Source organism: Ctenocephalides felis, unplaced genomic scaffold, assembly GCF_003426905.1.
Source record: "Ctenocephalides felis isolate EL2017-DRISC unplaced genomic scaffold, ASM342690v1 CF-g0.4_SCAFFOLD_01604, whole genome shotgun sequence".
In the NCBI taxonomy this organism is placed as follows: Eukaryota; Metazoa; Arthropoda; class Insecta; order Siphonaptera; family Pulicidae; genus Ctenocephalides; species Ctenocephalides felis.
Genome location: NW_020537758.1, coordinates 27,226,500 through 27,246,049, shown reverse-complemented (window position 1 = coordinate 27,246,049; position 19,550 = coordinate 27,226,500). Strand labels below are relative to the sequence as shown.

General features: G+C 27.6%; 1 protein-coding gene across 2 annotated transcripts in view; it reads right to left on the bottom strand.

Annotated features, from left to right (window-relative positions):
• Window positions 1-19,550, bottom strand: part of LOC113373210 — a 254,079-nt gene that overhangs the window by 222,511 nt on the left and 12,018 nt on the right. For both annotated transcript variants that reach the window (XM_026613514.1, XM_026613515.1), the window contains exon 2: window positions 8,889-9,187. In XM_026613514.1, the coding sequence (XP_026469299.1) occupies window positions 8,889-8,933 (45 nt within the window). In that variant the 5' untranslated portion in view covers window positions 8,934-9,187. The remainder of the gene's footprint in view (window positions 1-8,888; window positions 9,188-19,550) is intronic.

The window sequence follows — 19,550 nt, the reverse complement described above, 5'->3', positions numbered from 1 at the left end:
TATATACACTAATTTTATAAAATATGTAAATATACTTCAAATCTACTTGGCCATAATTGGTAATTAAAAATGTGCGCTAGGTAAAAATTGTATAACAAATAAGGGCTTGTTCAAAGCTGTTGAACTAATTTTAATCCCATGGCACAATATGTGAGTACTTTAGAAAACGCAGAACAAGTTTGTGCAATATTTCTTTTACTATTAATATTTTAACAGTAGTAATTTGATGGAAATTGTCCATTGACTATTAATCATTATAGAATGTTGTAAATTTGATTGTTAAAAGAGCAGGAAGCAGTATCGACCCTAATAGAAAAAGGTTGCCAACTATGTCAAGGGTATAATAGAGCTAGGTCAAAGGAATTTATGGGCTAGAACAAAGAGGGATGCAGATGATCGACGCCTTTTGCAAGGAGAAAATATATAGGGCTACAGGCTCTTGAAATCCGAGAACTGCAAAAAAGCATAACAATAGAAGTAAGAAAATAATAAAAAAAATCTCTGAATCTTAACAACAAGAACTGTTTATAACAAAATATTGTGATGGAATAGTTAAGAAATTAGTAACAAAGAATATGTTTCATATTAGTTTAAATTTGCAATACTAGTAGATAATTTTTTTTTTGTTTTTCGGATTTCAAGAGCCTATATATTTTCTCTACTTGCAAAAGGCGTCGATCATCTGCATCCCTCTTTGTTCTAGCCCATAAATTCCTTTGACCTAGCTCTATTATACCCTTGACATAGTTGGCAACCTTTTCCTATTATGGTCGATGCTGTTTTCTGTTCTTTTAATAATAAATTTTAAAACATTATTTAAGGAGTTTGCATGCTGGCTTATATCTGAAAGTGATAAATATTCACTAACTTCCGATAATTTTAGGTAGATTGAAAAAAAAAACTAAAATAATTCAATTTAAAGTGTGCGCTATTGGCTTTCATTCAGAGGCTCTAAGTACGATAACGTCTTAGATGGTAGCGCCAATACAGTTTTCACTTTAAAATATAGTTTTTCGGAGTGAAAATAGCCCTTACCTACATTGTTGCATCAAATAAAAAAGTCATAAGAATTAGAGCTATTCTAGAGCAGTTAAAACATTTATTTTCAGGGATCATATCGATCCTATATCAAGTTACCTATATATTATCCTATAACGATCCTAGAAGTATGAGAATGAGTCAAAGGTTTTTGACACCATAACTGATATTTCGATTGCTCTAACACGTAATTCTGCAAATAAATTACAGGACCCAAAAAGTTTCGTATAGGACTCCTAAGTTCAACATTTATTATCACCAAATGGTTTCAAAAACTCATTTAATTGCATTTATAAAAAAAAAACTTCGTTGATTTTAGTAATCCTCCTTCGTATAGGATTGCCAATTTACATTTATTTTTACCAAATGGTTTCCAAAATTTTTTTCATAGCATTTCCTACAAAATTCTTTCCTGGTTACAGTTATCCTCCTATGATTGATCGCCGCGTTGGTCACACCTGATGTATGAAATCGCATCACGGATTTGTGTGACAGTCCTATAAGCCACACGGAATCCATTGTATTCATTTGACGGATTAATTCGAATAAATGTTTTGTCATACATAGGATCAATGCAAATTTATTTATATTCACAGCAGTGGCAGTACACGCAGCACATAGTTGCATTGTTTCGGCGGCTGCAATGTGTGGAAATATTTTTGATCGAAAATAACGGGCGCGCGTAACTGTGGAATTGGTTCAAAACAAATATTTAGAATTCAGATTTGATTTGTTGGCAATAATAATAAAATAATAATAGATTCACTACGGTGAAATAAAGATTAAATAGACAAAAAAAAATTACCATATATTGGTAAATATAATGAGTAGTACTGCGCCTTGGGGCAGGTCTGTGAGCTGAGTTAAACTCTAACTCAATTCAGGGAGTAGTAGTAGGAGAGATTATTTATTGCTATTTTATACTTCAGTGCCTCAAAGTGGGCTATTCCAAATTGGAAACATATTTTTGATCTATATTTTCAAGTGAGCAGAGTACGTTTTTGTTTATAAGTACCAGAAGAAAGCCAATAATTAATATCTTTTCAACATAAATTTATACTTAAAATCAACTTTTATTATGATTTTGATATAATCATGCGTCATGCCAATGCTCTCTATAATTTTTGTATGATAATGGATAAATATTTGGTTCTATCTAAATACAGATTGAATATAGATTTCTCCAAAATTTTATTTAAATTGCTTCTTGCAATGTCTATTCCAATTAGTTTGTAATATTATGAGTATTAGCTAATTAGGTTGATTAACCTCTTTATATGCTGAGAGTCATAATTTAATGTCTATTATAAAATGTACTTTTAAACGTCCGATTTCTTAATCAGGACTAAATTCGGCACTTCAAAATGCGATTTAATGGGTTTAAAGGCACAAATTCTTCAAAATCCATCGTCGGATCCAAATCCCCATTCATTAATGAATGCTTATTTAGAGACAGACAAAGGAAGTGAAGGTATACAAGAGCTATTAAATAAACCGGATTTAAATCTCTTTATTCGCCACTCAAAGTTTCCACACGCTTTGCTTCTTTTTTTATACATTGATAACCCAGATTTCTGGAATAAAATACTAAAAAAGGATTTCATCGATAAATTCAAAGTATTTCATTCTGAATGCGAATCAATAAACAGTCTCATATATTGAATCATAATTCTGTAATTTTCTCTGCAACTTTTTTAGCCAAAAAATACAATTATGAAAAACTCGCTGTCTAAACTAATAATGCCGATTTTCAATGCAGACTGCAATTCTATGATTTTTCAATATTATGTATTTTTATCGAACACATTACTAAAAGTATCAATCATAAGCAGCTTATCAGAACAAAAGCATACAGAAGTATAGAAAACATTCAACCATAAAATAAAACAAGCAACCGAAACAAAATATTTCTCTGATAAAATAAAAGCAAATATTTTCATTTGCTTCGTCATTGAGCCTCCGAAGAATTGCGCTCATAACAAGTGAGATTATTGATTTGTTTTCCACAGTGAAATTCATTATTAATTTTATATTAAAGATAGCTTTCCAAAACTTACATTCGAAATAATATCAATATTTTTATTAAATATGGAATAATTTATTCGGATTTACACTTGAAAATTACGAAAGCTTTCTGGCCACGAAAAGATGCAGGAGATTTCGTTTAATCAAATATTTATTTACTAGATATTATCAAAAAATATTAAATTCAACTTTCCTAGTTCAGATAAAAATTAAACTGATATAATTTAGTGATGTCCAGTATTGTTCGCATATTACATTCAAAATAATCAGAATGAGTACACAAGAATACAATAGGAAAATAATTAAATAACATCATTTCATATAATGGATTTAAAATGTTTCAATATAAATATATTTAATGATCATGCCTGCATATGAAATGCATTATCCATTGATATAACATTTTAAAAGCTATTACATCAGCGCGTAATTGCATTTAGAAATTTATAAATAAATTCCAATATATTTTTGTTAACGTAAATTTTATGAAATGGGTAATACACAAATATTATTCTTTTATATTGCACTTATTTTATTCATTTATTATTCAAAAAAATGCTATTTTAATGACTATTTTCGTTATATTTTAAAATTAATAGACTTTGAAAGTTTTTCCAAATGAATTTGAAGTAGTAATGCGAGTTAATGTGCAAATTAATAATTTTGAGGAAAAAATAACGTAGTAAATAAAGTTAATACATATGTTTTGTAGCACAAAATTATAATTCATCGATTAAAACTTGAATTGTGTCTCACATATATTAATAATAATAATATATTAAATGATTAAAAAAATTGTAATGCAAAAATCATTATGCATTAAAACCAGAAGTCTAGAACTTGAAATAATTATATGAAAATAAGTTTTATCATCTCAATTATTATCTAACAATTGCAATATCTGGCATAAATCGTCAGAGTAGAATTTACAAGTACAAAGTATAAATATATAATCGAAATTATACTTGTCTATTTTAAAATGTGATATTGGCGCTTTTGTACCTTTGGCATTCATTGGAAAATATTTCTTATGTTGCAGATTTGGCAGTGGATTGTTAGAAATCAAGAAAGATATTTTCAAAAGAAGTACTTCAGATAATATTATAGCAAAATTACACCAAATAGATTTGAAAATATGTATTAGTATGTGCGATATTATAAACTGAAATTTGATACTATTATTATAGCAGTTGGAGGCTGTTGTTGGAATTGCAAAAAAGTTCTAAAAATTAAAATGCTTTTAAAGTAATGAACTTGGCTTGGATTCGATCGTCAAAGTATATTTATATAAGAAATAGAATTGTTGTATTTATGTGTCTCTAGTAGATGTTTCTACACAGCTAAAGGTTCCACAAATACTTTGAAGATATTTATATTCTTATAAGAATCGTGACCAGTTTTCATCATTCGAAGAACAAGTGACTTTACCGAGCACTTTTGACGTTCACTAGCTTCGCGATAATGTTGCGCTTATAAATCGGACAGTGAAATAAAATATTCTTCATTTTAAACATAGGTCGAGAAAACATTTTATTCTGCTCACCTAGAACTACTGCCCTAATAACTACCCTAACAAAATACCCATAGTACAGCTATTATTTTAAGGAAATTTAGATAAAGTAATGGATCAAATTATGTTAAGTATCATAATATATATCCTATACTATATATTTTTGTCTCTATAACTAACTTCATTTTTTTGTAACTTTTAATTCTATTCTAACCCCAATCAACATTTCAAATTCTACCTACTTTTAATCTTTAAATCAAATAACTCACCAATAAATTACCCACACCCCTGCCTGACTGAGATATGAAAATATTACATCAATAATAAAAAAAAATCTATGTCAGTGACAAGTCTGGAAGCGAGTATCCTTGGTGTGTTAGTCGGGCATGCTACTGACTGAGCTATTTACGCTCAGTTAATTTAAATATTCATATCAAAGACTTTATCAACATATCAAAAAGTATGAAAAATGTTACTCTATTGGTCCCCTATTGGGCATTGCTTACCTAAAGATCAATTTTATAAACAAATATTGATGTTTTATGTCATACAATTAGTATATTTAATATTGAAAATTGTATATTTAATAATTATACAAAGATAAATTTTAGAAAAACTAGGATAATACTAAGACTTTAATTTTATTTTGAGGCGTGCTACAAAATTTCAATATTTTAAAATTAATTAAAATGAAAATTTGTGAAACAGTATCAATATTATCTATAACTCAATGAATCTCTTAGTGCAATTAGCGGGTATGCTGGAGGGCATATATTTATTATCTCTATAATTCTTTACTAACTTGATAATTGAACAATTATACAAGAACTGGAACAATGATCAGTAACACTTTAACCGGGGCTTTTTAGTAGCATTAAACTTGACATCGATTGTAAATTAAGCATGAAGTTGATTTTTTGCTTTCAACCATTGTTAAAGTTCTGATTAACAATGCTAAAACATGCTATTGATAGCTTTCTAATTGCTTGGGTGTTAAAGACCATGGAACTAGGTGAAAATGAACAATGGCATTTAAAAAACGAAGTAAATTTCTAATATGTTTTATCAGAAACATTTTGAAATTGTGTTAAATGAAAAAAGCTTCGACAACGTTCAATATATCTCATGGCATTTTGCGAAATACAAACACATTCATAAACTAAAAGTGGTAGTCAAAACTGGTAATGATTAATATTACAAACATATGAACAACTTTTCTTAAGTTCTCTCGAGTCTATTAAATGACAAGCGTTTTGAATTAAGTATTTGAATTTACATTTGAATAAAATCTCTTTCATAATATATAATGTTTATATCATTTGTATTGTGGAATGTCAAACAGATTAAACCTAAGATATATTGTATTTAAATAAATAGTATTACCAATCGTAACAGATATGTCGAACTCCATTAATATTAAGATTAATAAAAGATAAGGAGAGTTCGACAATCACTAATGAAAGTAAATATTTATGCTTGGTATTTCATGAGATTGGTATAGAATATATGTTTATTTGAAATTTCAAAATTATTTCAAATTCGTTTGCTTTTGACAGAAAATCCAAGACGCTAAGTTCTTAATTAATTGCGTCCCAAGTTTTTGTCCAAGTTTCTGAACCTAAATGCTTACAGAACGTTTTTTTAGCTAAAAACTTAAGTTTTATTTAACTACCCAATCACCCACTTAGAAATTGTAAAAACCATGAAAATTAGAATTTTTGTTGATCAACTCGAATAATATAATTGCAGATATCAGAATATTGCAATAATTGCAGATATCAGAGAGTTTATTCAATTTTTAGTTTTTCTATATTGATATCTTATATTAATAATTACTTGAAAACTTTATTAATAGTGTTACAAATATAGAAGCAAAATGCAAATGTACTTCCAATAAATAACGTCTCACTGGCGCTACCATTTTGAGATGTTAATATTCTGGTTCATAAAATATCAGGTTCTTGTTGAAAACAGTTGCAATGTATTTGCATATGAATATAAATGAGAAATATTATCCAGTACATATATAGATTTATCAAAATCGATGTAGAAATACGGAATTTTTCTATTTAACTTAATTCTGCGGTTACGCTATTTTTCATTGAACTTAATTCTGCGATATTTTTATGTAAAAAACAATAGGCAAAGACTATATACGCTAACAAGATACGTGATGAATACAATATTGATTATAAATTAGATATATTACTTATAATAAGGTTTATAATATTATATATACTGTCCAATTCGATACATTGAAGAACTTGAAGAACTATAGGAAGAGCTTTTTGAGTGATAGCTGGCATTGTTATCAAAATTTGACATCACATAATTTTGGAAGTTTTCTTAGATATGATCACATTAAAAAATGTAATGAAAATTCTAATATTATGCCTAATAAGTTAAAAAAATCAATGTCTTTAGGTGTATTCCGAATTAATCATTATTCGTTTTCCTTTGAAGATAAAATTATATTAAAGCAAGTTTAAAGATAATATCAATTTTTGCATGGAACATAATCTAGATGCCTTCTAACAGGTATAGTGTACTAAAATTATTTTTATTATCATATCGTGATGACTCCTCACCGCTATATATTTGAACACCTCAAATTACCTAATACGACGATAATTTACAAATAATTTACTTTTTTATGATTTATACGTCGTGAGAAAATATCGCAATTGTTCATTCGATGTGTGACTGAGTAAAAAAAAAACAAACCGAGCCATCTTCCCTTCAAGGCATAAATTGCGAACGTTCTTCGCCGGATAGAGAAGCCGAGAATCCGCTCATATGGAAAATTACTTTTTTTCGTCTTTGGGAATATTATATTTTGTTCTACGGTTACATAGTAATACAGGCGTGTCACATTATACGTTTATTATTGTTATTTATGGTCAATTAATTCTTATATCTCTTATCTTGACGCCCTTTTAGATTCACACTCAATAAATTTTAATCTTCCTTCGTTGGTTGTGCGTAAAAATATTTATGGGCATATATTTCAGCACAAACATAAATGTAAATAGGTTGGGGAAAAATTAAATAATATATATTGGGTAATTGAATGATTCGGGGTGGTTTTTAGGTGACAGGAAATATGTTGAATTGTTGGATATAAACTACATTGATTTTTCAGATGCTGAAATGGTAGCTCAATTTGATAATCAATTTTATTTATGTGATTGAAATATAAGATTAGGAAGATATGATTTAAGGGCCAATTCTCCGATAAAATGGTCCGTAACATTGCGTTGTTATGGCAACGCTTCAAGAAAGTTAAACTGTCCTCTAAAATTCAAACTGTGGTCTTATTACTGCCAATCGCGGTTGCATTTTTTATTTCAATTCATAAAGCCTTCTCCATCGGAATTCCATTTCCAAATGAGTATTCTCACACAGCATGAGGATTGTACACGAAAAATTAATTTTAGAAATGTCGTGTTCAATAATTAAACAGAAAAAATATTGCTATATGTACAAAGGTCGGTAATGGAGACCGTATAACCTTTGACGGTTTTATGAAGATGTCTATCTAGATTTGCAATTACTGATACATCTGTGCAATACAAGGTTTATTGTTTGTGGCATATATACGGGTCCATTAGAAATATTTGTAATTGGGATTTGAATGATTAAGCAATTATTTATATGCAATTGAGGATTGGATGGTTATTACATGAAACGAAAATTTCACTTTTGTCTTTGGAAACTTGTATCAAATATGCATTATATATAATACACTCACAATTTATATTTAAACTCATTTGTTTTGTTAATGATGTTAACTATTTTAATTTTATTACATATTGAGATAAATCATTCAAGTTACCAAAACAAGAGTTTGGAATTCGATAAATTTGCATAAAATAATTTCACAAATTACCAGACTTCAAGTATGAATAATTGCAATCACATACAGCAATCCAAATAAAATCAATCAAAAAGATTTCGTTTCAATCATTAGAATTTCGGTCAAGATCACGTTGAAAGTGATGGATGTGCATTTTGTATGATATCTCACGTCTGGCGAGAATAAGTTATTAAATGGCTGTCATTGCTGAACACAATAAAAATTCGTGTGTTCAATTTATAATTTTTTATGGTATATTAATCACAAAAGATAGTGCCAACGGTCACGCACTGATTGCATTACGTCAGAAAAACAATGCTATGAAGACGCAATTCTCATGGAATCGTGAGTCTTCGCACTATTACATCAACATTTGTAGTTAGTCAGTAAATATTTTTACAAATAATGAAAGAAAAATAATAATACAGTAGAAAATAATAGCAATAAAATAATTCTTACCTTGTATATCCCATCGACAAGTTTTGTAACTTCCTCTGTCTCCATCCTCACTCCTAAGCAGGCGTCTTTTATAATATAAAATTCACTGTACACGAATTAACAACTATAAAAATAGATAATTGTGCTAAAATTATCACGAATTCTATTTTAAAATTTGTATAAAAATTATCTTTAACGACCGGCGTTTAAAGATTATTTTACATTATAAAAAATCTCTAGATAAATTTTTATATGTACGGCAAAAGCACATTCTTTCACAAAGAACTCTATATGAACCAGCCAACGATGCAGACCCAATTCTGAAAAGAAATAGAAATTTGTTATTGTAATATCCACAATAATTGCTTTATGAACAAAATCTAATAATTAAATTACATCTACAAATAATATAATTAAATTTAAATTACGGTGCCTTGTGGAACCGTTCTCATGAAGACATCAACAGTGAAAGTTTTTTTTTTCGAATAATTTCAAACAGGTCAAGTGTATGATGAATCGTAATGTACAAATCTTTGACGTTTATTGATGGATGATGTAAAGTTAATAATAATAATCAATCGAGTGATTGTATACAGAAGCTAAATTCTTGCGCTGATATTGATAGGTTATATCTGTAGGATATATTATGAAACTTATATACAAAAGATATAAATTATTGTGGAACGATAAAAACGATTGTAATCTTTGAAAGATTGTTGAAATATATGAGGGAATGTTGAATTTTGTAATAATTAATAGCGATCGATTTTAAATCTTACATTATTTTGGTACTTTCTGAATATGGAATATTCCAACAAGTTTTATTGAAAAAATATATTTTGAAATCTATAGTTAAGTATAGATAAAAATTACTTATATGAAAGAAATAATATGGTACAATCTTTTAGTGCTTCGAATATAAATTTTAAATAGGAAGTATTTGCAAAACCACTAAAATTTATTTATAGAACTGTTCCCACAGTTTTGTGTGATTATATAAATCATCCGGGGATTTTAATGGTCATTTTATATCCGCGGAAATGGCATATAATGCCGAAAACCGCTTTTAGTGCGACATTATATTACACTAAAGGATTTACCAGATAACAATATTCGTTCACCAACGAATTACACTGGCACAGGTATTTGGATATGAAACTATTGCCAAACAAGTATTACATATTAAATACCCATTTGGCACTAGATAAAATCTGGATTACAAATTATTTTAGTTGCATTATGCAAATTTTCGAGCAAAATGTTTTATATGCACTTTTGCGAATTAAAAAAGCGACTATCGATTAACTACATCTACTCAGAAATATTATATTGTTTATGTTTTTCATTAAAATAATTGATTTCTGACATTAATTTGGATAAAAGAATATTGTTACTGAAACGTATTGAATTTTCTCAGCTACAATAATTTCATTATCATAATAAGCAATAAATTCGCTCGCTTGCATATTAATCAAGCACATTATAAAACTAGACATTGAGTATTAACTTTCTCTATTAATTAAAAACCAGGAAGCGTATAATAGAAAAACTTTTCAACAATGCAATGGTCTATCATCTGGTGAAGTTATTAGAGATTATTTTAAATAATATCTTAAATTTTTAATAATTAGATTAGTTATGTATAATAAAATATAAGAAATCAGCTGTAGATTTCCTTATTTATATCTCATAATATCATTTCTTAATTTAAAACTTGTGAAATACTTAATAAATATTTAGTTTTCTAATAAAAATATGCATCAGTATTTTTCTTGGAAATTACATAAATGCAATCTTTGAATCTTACAATTAATGAATTATTCAAATTTAAAATAATATAAACATTAAACAGAATACCCAAAGAAATCTTGCAAAAGCATATTCATTTCAAAAGACAAAGCATTTTGTCGAGAAACATTGCAACAAAAATTATAAGCTATTAGTTATCTATATTATCATTCTCATTATTATTATTCTTATTATTACTGTTATCATTATTATTTATATTATTATTTCAATTATTATATACATATATATTTGGTTGTTAAACCATAGCAGAATAGCTTATAAAATTTTATGTAATTTTGATTGCTGTTTATTAATTAATAATAATAAAAAAAAATTAGTTATTTACAGCTTTAAATCAAATTTTTAAACTGGTGAAAAAAGAGTCAATAATTACAGATTAATAGAAAAAGTCCTCCTGATTTATACTTAATTATGAAATAAAAATTAAGAGAAAAAATGAAGGAAAAAATCAAGTTATAACAATATTTGTTTTCGGTGAAAAAGTGTAGAAATTAAGTAGCTTCATTAGTAACTTTTGCGTGTGAATCCCGAAATTTCTGAAAAACTAAAAGATCCATTTTCATCATTACTACTAACAATGGATCACTAACCAGGTTTCGAAAAAAAATATTAACTTATGTAGAAGCCTATAGTAAAATTATGCAACTTTCATCTTCACCTTAAGGCCTGGAATCAATATTGTTATAAGTTAGCTTTAACAGAAAAGTGAATTCGAAGCACATACAGTTTTTGAACAAAATCAAATCAAGCAGTGGCAAGAACTAAACTTTATCGGTGCATAGCAAACTGTTTGATTTGATTTTTAACACTTTCTGTTGAGAGATAAATTCATAAAATATTAAAATTTTCCTCGGAGAACATCAACCCCGTCACCTTAAACAATGCAGTGTCCTATAGTCTGTAAACACCTTAAGCCCTGAGGCGATTTAGCGAATGAAATGAAAGTTGTATAACCGCATCGACACGTGTTTTGCTAAGGTATTTCTGCACATATTTCACAGGGATCAGTGATTTCCTTGTAATAATAGTCCATGACATATTTCAGATAAATCAAGCTGATGATTTCATTTAAATTGTAAATGATTAATTGAGATTATAAATCAGTATTTTTCAACACTACTCTCAACAATCCTTGGATCGTGCGTTTAGAGTTGTTGCCAATTTTAGTAAACACCATATTAGTATCAAAAAAATAAAATAAAATATCAAATTAGCATCAGCATCATATATTGATCAGGTTAATATTTTTTTATTATTTTTTTTTTCAATTATTTTGAACAGCTGTTCCATCTCTATGTGATCCCTTTTAATATCACAACTTCTCTAATAGTAATGATTTTTTTTGATCCAGTAAAATCGGGTAAAGGCTATTTGCACGTAGAAACATATTGTTATCTATACTTCTAAGTATAACCTACTACTTGAAATCAGGCTGCATGCATAGAATAATCTTGGTCAACTGATTCAAAACCCGTTGCTCTAACCACTTATTTACAAGCAAGCACAGAATATCGTGAAATAGCATAAAAAATGTGAAGCACTATGAGAATTATGTTAAAAAAAAGTTATATGAAACAGCAAAAATATATGTTTGTATTTCGTAAAATACATTAGTTTAGAAACGGTATTTAAATTATATATATTTGTAGAGCTCAAAAATAAACTATTAACTTTAATTATAATATTAAATGTGATTGTTTATCATATTCCGATAATTTAAATAATATCTCTAATCAGAATTATCTTTTTGATTCCAACCACTGTTCAGTAACAGATCGCAATGTACTAGGTATTTCGAATGTAAATTGTGTACGCCATTGAATTTAATCCAAATAAACTCATAAATTTTAATATAATCAAAACAGCAGTAAAAGTCTGAGCACTTTGACCTATTATTCATGATTTACAATTCATAATCATAAATTTAACTTCAACGCTAACTTCAAAATCCCTTTACCGAGGAGCAATTCACACTAACGCATATTTTTTGCAAAGGCCAAAGAAAATTAAAGTACCATCCCTAAGTTATTGCCGTTTTTCTAGAACTTATTTTATAATGAGCATAAAATTGTAAAACATTTGATTTATATCACGGTGAAGATGCCATAAACCTGAGATTGCGATCTTTGCGCGTGAAACTTTGTTCGTTTGGAAACATTACTCGAATTAAATACTTTAAGAATGGAACAAACAGTTCAGTACAAGTTTTGGCGTAAAAACAACACAGAAGAAGAATTTCTTAATTGAATCACATGAAAAGTTAAAGGATTAGGTAAAAGCTGCCTTAATAAAGTATTACCCTTTTTTTTATTTATCATCTTTGTAGACGTGAGACATGATACGTTACATGTTACATATTACTATATATAGTAATTATTTACTGTTTGATTAAATTGTTGAGTTATGAATTGTAATCGTTCCATTTCTTAAAAAAGTATATGCTTCCTAAATAATATTGATAAATAAAATGTAATACCAATACATACATGAAGTAAATTAAATAGTACTTAGATCATTTTGGCCAATTTGGAAATATCAAAATACTATCCATAAATACGATGGATCAGTCACAAAATCAAAATTTACAAAAAAAGAGCGATTGTCACAACCGTCCACACGCCCATGACACCAAAATGATTCATAAGGATTTTTATTGTTTGAAATATGTAATAAATCAGAACATGATAATTTAAACAACGCTTCTGAATATATTATAATAATATATAATAAAAAAAAGTTAACAAAAACCTTTGTATTTTTTTCCTTGTATTGAAGTTTCCTCTACTTTTCTTTTTCGTATTTTGTCTTATTATTAGTTAAGTTAGATTTTTCAACATATGTTAATATAGGTCTGACTCAATGCAATGATGGAAACTTGTTCAAACAAACATACTTTATATTTCACCCCACGGATCCTATCCCAAAATCAGATATAATGAAAACTTGTTCAAACGAACATACTTTTTATTTCTCGTATTGGAGCCTATCTCAAAATTAGTATAGGTTATCTATTATGACCATATACAGTTGTTATAACTTTTATATGTTTTTTTGTAATCTACTTGTTTTACTATTCAAATACATTATGACTAAAAAGCAGAATATGCAAATTGAATACTTGAACCACACAAATTTTCATAAAACTGAATATTATTTTAATTGTATCTTATTTTTATAGTAACTTGAAATTGAGTTATTACTTGGACTTGAGACAGATCAGATCTTGTGTTTGAAAAATGATAAAAATGATAAAATTTGCATTTCATTTTCACTTGGCTTGTGCAATTAATTAAAATTCTGTGGTTGGACATCAGTGTAGGAAGTTTTTGATTATTATTTTCGTAAAACAGTTCAGAACAGCCGGTTTATTGAGTTATCAATGTTTGATTAATTTGCTTGTAGCAATAGTAACTAATTTGGTAAAAGCATCATGTAGGGAAGTAAATTAGAATACCTTCATGATCAACTACTAACAACAATACGTTGTGGAAATCAACACTTCAGTGTTCGTAATATCAGGTATGATATACCTATTGTATCTGATTCTAGTACACGACAGAAATTCGTCTGTGTGTTTAGATTGTCTGTGCAAATATCACTTGACATGTGTAATTAATTCAAATTCGATATATTCCGTTTTGCATGTGCGTACGGCGCGGTTTGTTAGTAAATGTGATCAGAAATTTAGCATAAACGGGATGAGAATTTACGCTAGGATTCATGTCAGGTTCAGATCTTGTAAATAAATGAATTGATTAAATGTAACTCTACTTGACAACACTAATAAAACAATTTAACTGAATAACTTAATCAAGTAATTCTAGTCCAATGTCTTATATTTAAGTTTTCTTATCAATTAGAAAGCTTTATAATGGTGGAGTCTTTTTCAAACTTCATTCTTTCTTGACCAGATTCATCATAAATAATCCGATAGAATTTAAATACTTATTAAATGAATCAATTATATTATTAATATTGAATTTACACTCCGCAGTCAGTTTATTAACGATCAATAGCAATTTTATTCTCAATTGGTTGAAAAACTTGAACTAATATGATACATCTTGATTTCTCTAATTGAATTATCAAAACCAAGTCGTTGAAACTGCTCCATAATATGAAGAGAGAAATTTAAATGATTGGAAATTGCTATAATTTCTCCTTCAAATGGATCAATTTATTTATTAATAGATAAACGAAATAAGTCGATTATTTAATAAATTATAAAGCTATCGATTAGCAATAATAACTATTTGTTTTAATGGAAAATTAGGCTTGATTAATTTCAGTTGTATGAAATTAAATATCATAATATTAAAACAAATGGTGTATGTGAGCCAAATTTAACTTTTCATCAGTATTTTCTCGAAAACGACTATACCCATTTAAAATATTTAAATGCCATCTGACATTTTCGCAAATCGCCAATCTTGAATTTTAAAAAATCAGAAACTGAAATATATTAGTTGGAAATCGTGCTGAGTAGGTTTTGGTAAAGATCAATCGATCGTTATTATAAATGATTATAAATATTATAGTTAAATATTATAGATCTGCAAAAAATCGTTTAATTTTTAAAAAATATTACTATAGTTTAGAATAATGTATTGTTCAGTAATTTGAAAAATTACGCCATTTTTAAGCTGCCTAAATTCCAATTCTTATTGAGTCGATTATATATATATATATATTTCGGGAAGTTTTTTCTTTAAGGAAATATGCCATTTTCCTTAAGGAAATATGCCACTTATACCTAATTTTGTCTTTCTCTCATCTTTGTAAATTAACTAATAATTAATGAGATATTAATGAGCAATACTGAGAAAATACAATACAATTAGTATAATGAAAAACAAATGTAATTAAATAATAAAATATAAATGGAACGATGGCGTGGTTGCTAAACAGACCGGGAGGACATAATAAATATTATAAAATCTAGTTCAATTTATAGGTCTCAATTTGTAATTTTAATTTATGATAAGTAAAGTGTTAAAGCAACCATTGAAAATATACAACACATATCCCACGTTAAATGCGATTAGTAAACGCATGATATCGTAACATATCCAATCAAGCAAAGATATTTAATTTGACATGTGAGCATTTATAGGCGTGACTGCATCGTGTACAATGTCATCTGACAGCTTCTGACATATGTCAGTTAATGTATTTCTACTCTACATTAAATCAATCAGAAGAGGGACGTAAATTGCATTTCCTTAATCCGATGCTCTGCGGTCTAACCAGATATGTTATTTAGCAGGTTAATAATAATTCATAAAGTAAAATAATTTATGAAATACTTTTCAGATTTGAAACTTTTAGCTCATATTTTTTCCAGAACTTTAAAAATATCCAGTCTACATATAGCTAAGAGCTTTAAGAAATCGGTTGATGTAAAAACACGCCTTGATGAGGCGCGGGGACTAGTAAGATTTTCGTGGTCATTGAATTATTGACAAAAATATAATAATTTCAATATACACACTTACATATATATATATATATATATATATATAAATGTATATATATATATATATATATATATATATATATATGTATATATATATATATTACTTTAATTTTGCGTAAAATTAAATTGAAAGTGAAAGCTAGAATAAATTGCAAGGTGTGTGCATAAGATACTTGTTTGCAACAGACAAGTTGATTTGTGAAGCTGAACAAGTATATTCTAAATAATGAAATTACTTCCAATCACTAAAATATGTTTTTTGCCAAGTCAATTCATTCGAAAATAAATAAATAAAAATCCTGAAAAGTTGAGCATAATCAGGAATAAGTTATGCCAAAAATCATTGAAGTCTTACTAACATATAATCAATAAAAATCTGTTCAACATACTACGAGTACATATTAGTAAAAAGTTATTCTTTCCATAATTTTGCAAACTACTAATACATTTCATAAAATATTTACTGTATGGGTATATGTAAAACTGAAATATGCATTTAAATTGGAATAAGTTTTTCAAATCGATTTCTAAAGACTTGAGTAAATGCAACTAAAAAATAACTAGTTTGATAAATAGAAATAGAGTGCTAAGTGTTAACTGAGAAAGTATATATAAATTTCTAATTGAAGCAACTAATTAATAAAAATTTAGAATGCAGAGAAGATTTAAACAGGTTATATATATATCGTATTTCATCACTGGTCAATTATTATAATTTATCACTGAACTTGATATATAAATAAATTACATTCAAGTGATACCGATTCAACCTCAATAACACGATATCAAATTGGCTTTGAATTTTTCATGTTATTTCTTTAAAAGAAAAAGTACCACATGTTAAAATGTAGCTCAATGAGTACTAATTTTCGGATTATATAATATTTCATACCATTCAATCCAGCAAAATAACATTTAATTAAACGTGCTATGTTGAAATTAAGCATATTGGCTTTGAATTTATGATTAAACCATCAAAACTTGACATGTTTCGGTATGTTAATGGAAATATATAATACGGTAATATATATATATATATATATATATATATATATATATATATATTTATTTATATATATATATATATATATATATATCATATATCATATATAAAATTCTTTTATACGGATGTATGAATTGATATTTCTCCTAAACAATTATTTGGATCTTCATATTTTTTTTTAGAGTTTGTTGAAGGAAATTTCTAAGATTTTATGTACTATAAATCAATGATAATATTGTAGAAATAAATGGCAAAAATTACAAAAAAAACACTTATTGTTTGACATTGAAAACATTTAAACTGTTTTCTGCTGGAAATATCAATTCACTTGAAATATGAATTTAGCTGAAATTTTGAGCCTAGATAATATTGAAATATAATATAGAAGTAAAAATTCACAGTATTATTACTAAAAGGCAGCTGAGATGTGCCTGAAATTAATATAAGATACAGTTAACAGTATATGTTTGGCAGATGCAATTATATAATTTAATTTAATAAATAATGCAGTAAGTCCAAAGTATATGAGTGTATGTCTATGTATCTAATCATTGTCAGAAGCGACCGCTTAATAAAGGTATTAATCCCAATTCCGACGAGAACGCAATGCGTGTTCTGTGGTTCCTTTTCAATTTAGGAAACCACAAAAATATATTATAATGTTTCGTAGTTTTTATCATTTTCTCGTTTACCGCAGAAAGTATAAGTATCGTAGAATGAATTATAGAGCTCGGAATTTCTAAAGCAATAACTAGGTAAGTGCCATCAGCAATCGTGCCAACCGTGGGCTGAATGGCACCACGTATTTCGCATAAACTCTAGATGCGCTTTCACTATCTACAGACGAAGATGTTGGAAAGATTTTTAATCAAAAAGCGGAGTTAAAGCTTATCCGTCACAGTGAAATGGCAGAATATGTGTCTATTGAACATGACTAGCCCATTAGCATGTACTAAATGTTATATAAGCACGAGAAATGCATTTATAGATGAAATTTGTATAGATATGTGGCTGATGTTTGACCGCTTTAGCTTCAGCTTTTTTATGAACAAGACTTACCTTCTAGTATGCACATTATGTAGTGCAAGATCCTTTAAATTTTGATTACTTTTATTTTGTTTTTATGATACTTAATTACTTAGAGTTTATTGCCTTTTTAAATTTCCGTAAGATAAGTTATAAGCATCGCCCAAAAATCGAAAATTTGTTTTGCATATTGAATTATTCACTAAACATTCGATTCCTATTGAAGCGGAGACGTGCTGATTACTTTTTGGCAGAGACTGTGAGAAAAATGAAAATTAAGTTTTTGATAGAACAAGGTATACGATTTGAATGTTTAATGATGCAACTAATAATGATGGAAAGGCGTGGCTAAAATTAGTTTTTAGCAAAACACGTCCAGTTTTGCAAATACAGAGCTGAAAGTGCAAAAAATGCAGATTTTTGAGAAAACAAAGCAGACGATTCGAATGATTCAAAACAAAAAACATTTTACTTGTAATGGCGAAATGAATATTTTATTAATTGTTTACGAAGGCAGGTCCAATAATAATTAAAACTTATTTCACTTCAAACTATATCTACATAAAATTATCAATCAAATACAATCCTTACTCTTATGTAAATGGTACTTTTATGATCTTTTTTCACAAATGAAATCACCGTCATTTAATTATAATTTATACTTAATCAATGGTATTTCTCTAAACAGCAGAGTTTTTTAATTAAACTCTAATTGTCAAGAATTATTTAAAATGTGTAAACGTCTGGTTCTATATATGCATTCATATAATGATTACTCCTTTTACATTGCATAACAAGTTTTTATTATTGATTTATAACTATCAAAAACAAATATGTTTTCTCAACTTCTCGTTCATAAATATTCCAGCACCATTAAAACTTCAAATAACAAATCTATCGATGAAAAGCACCGAAAAATATGATATTGGAAGTATTTATGTTTTTAATATGCAAATCAAATTAAAAATAAAAGTGAACGCCAGAAGAAAGTGTTCTTGGCACACCGATGGATAAGCATTAAAAAAATTTACCCGTGTTTTATATACTTTCGTTTTACTTATGGCATTGGCATTTGATCCCGAGTTATTAAATTATGTTAAACGACTTGGATTCAGTTTCGAATATTTATTATTATAATTAAGCATTTTAATTGATTCAATAAAGAGGTAAATCTTGGTACAAAGTCATAATAATAATATGTTATGAACAAAGTAACTTCAAAGAGTAGAAATTAAGCTTGCTTTATATGCATCGGAGTTTTAGTAGAATTGCAATCTTCGGAAAAAAAAGTGAAATACACTTAACTACACTCACTGAATAATTAAGAGAGACAATCATAGCATTCTCAAATTTTCCCCCCATGAAGTCA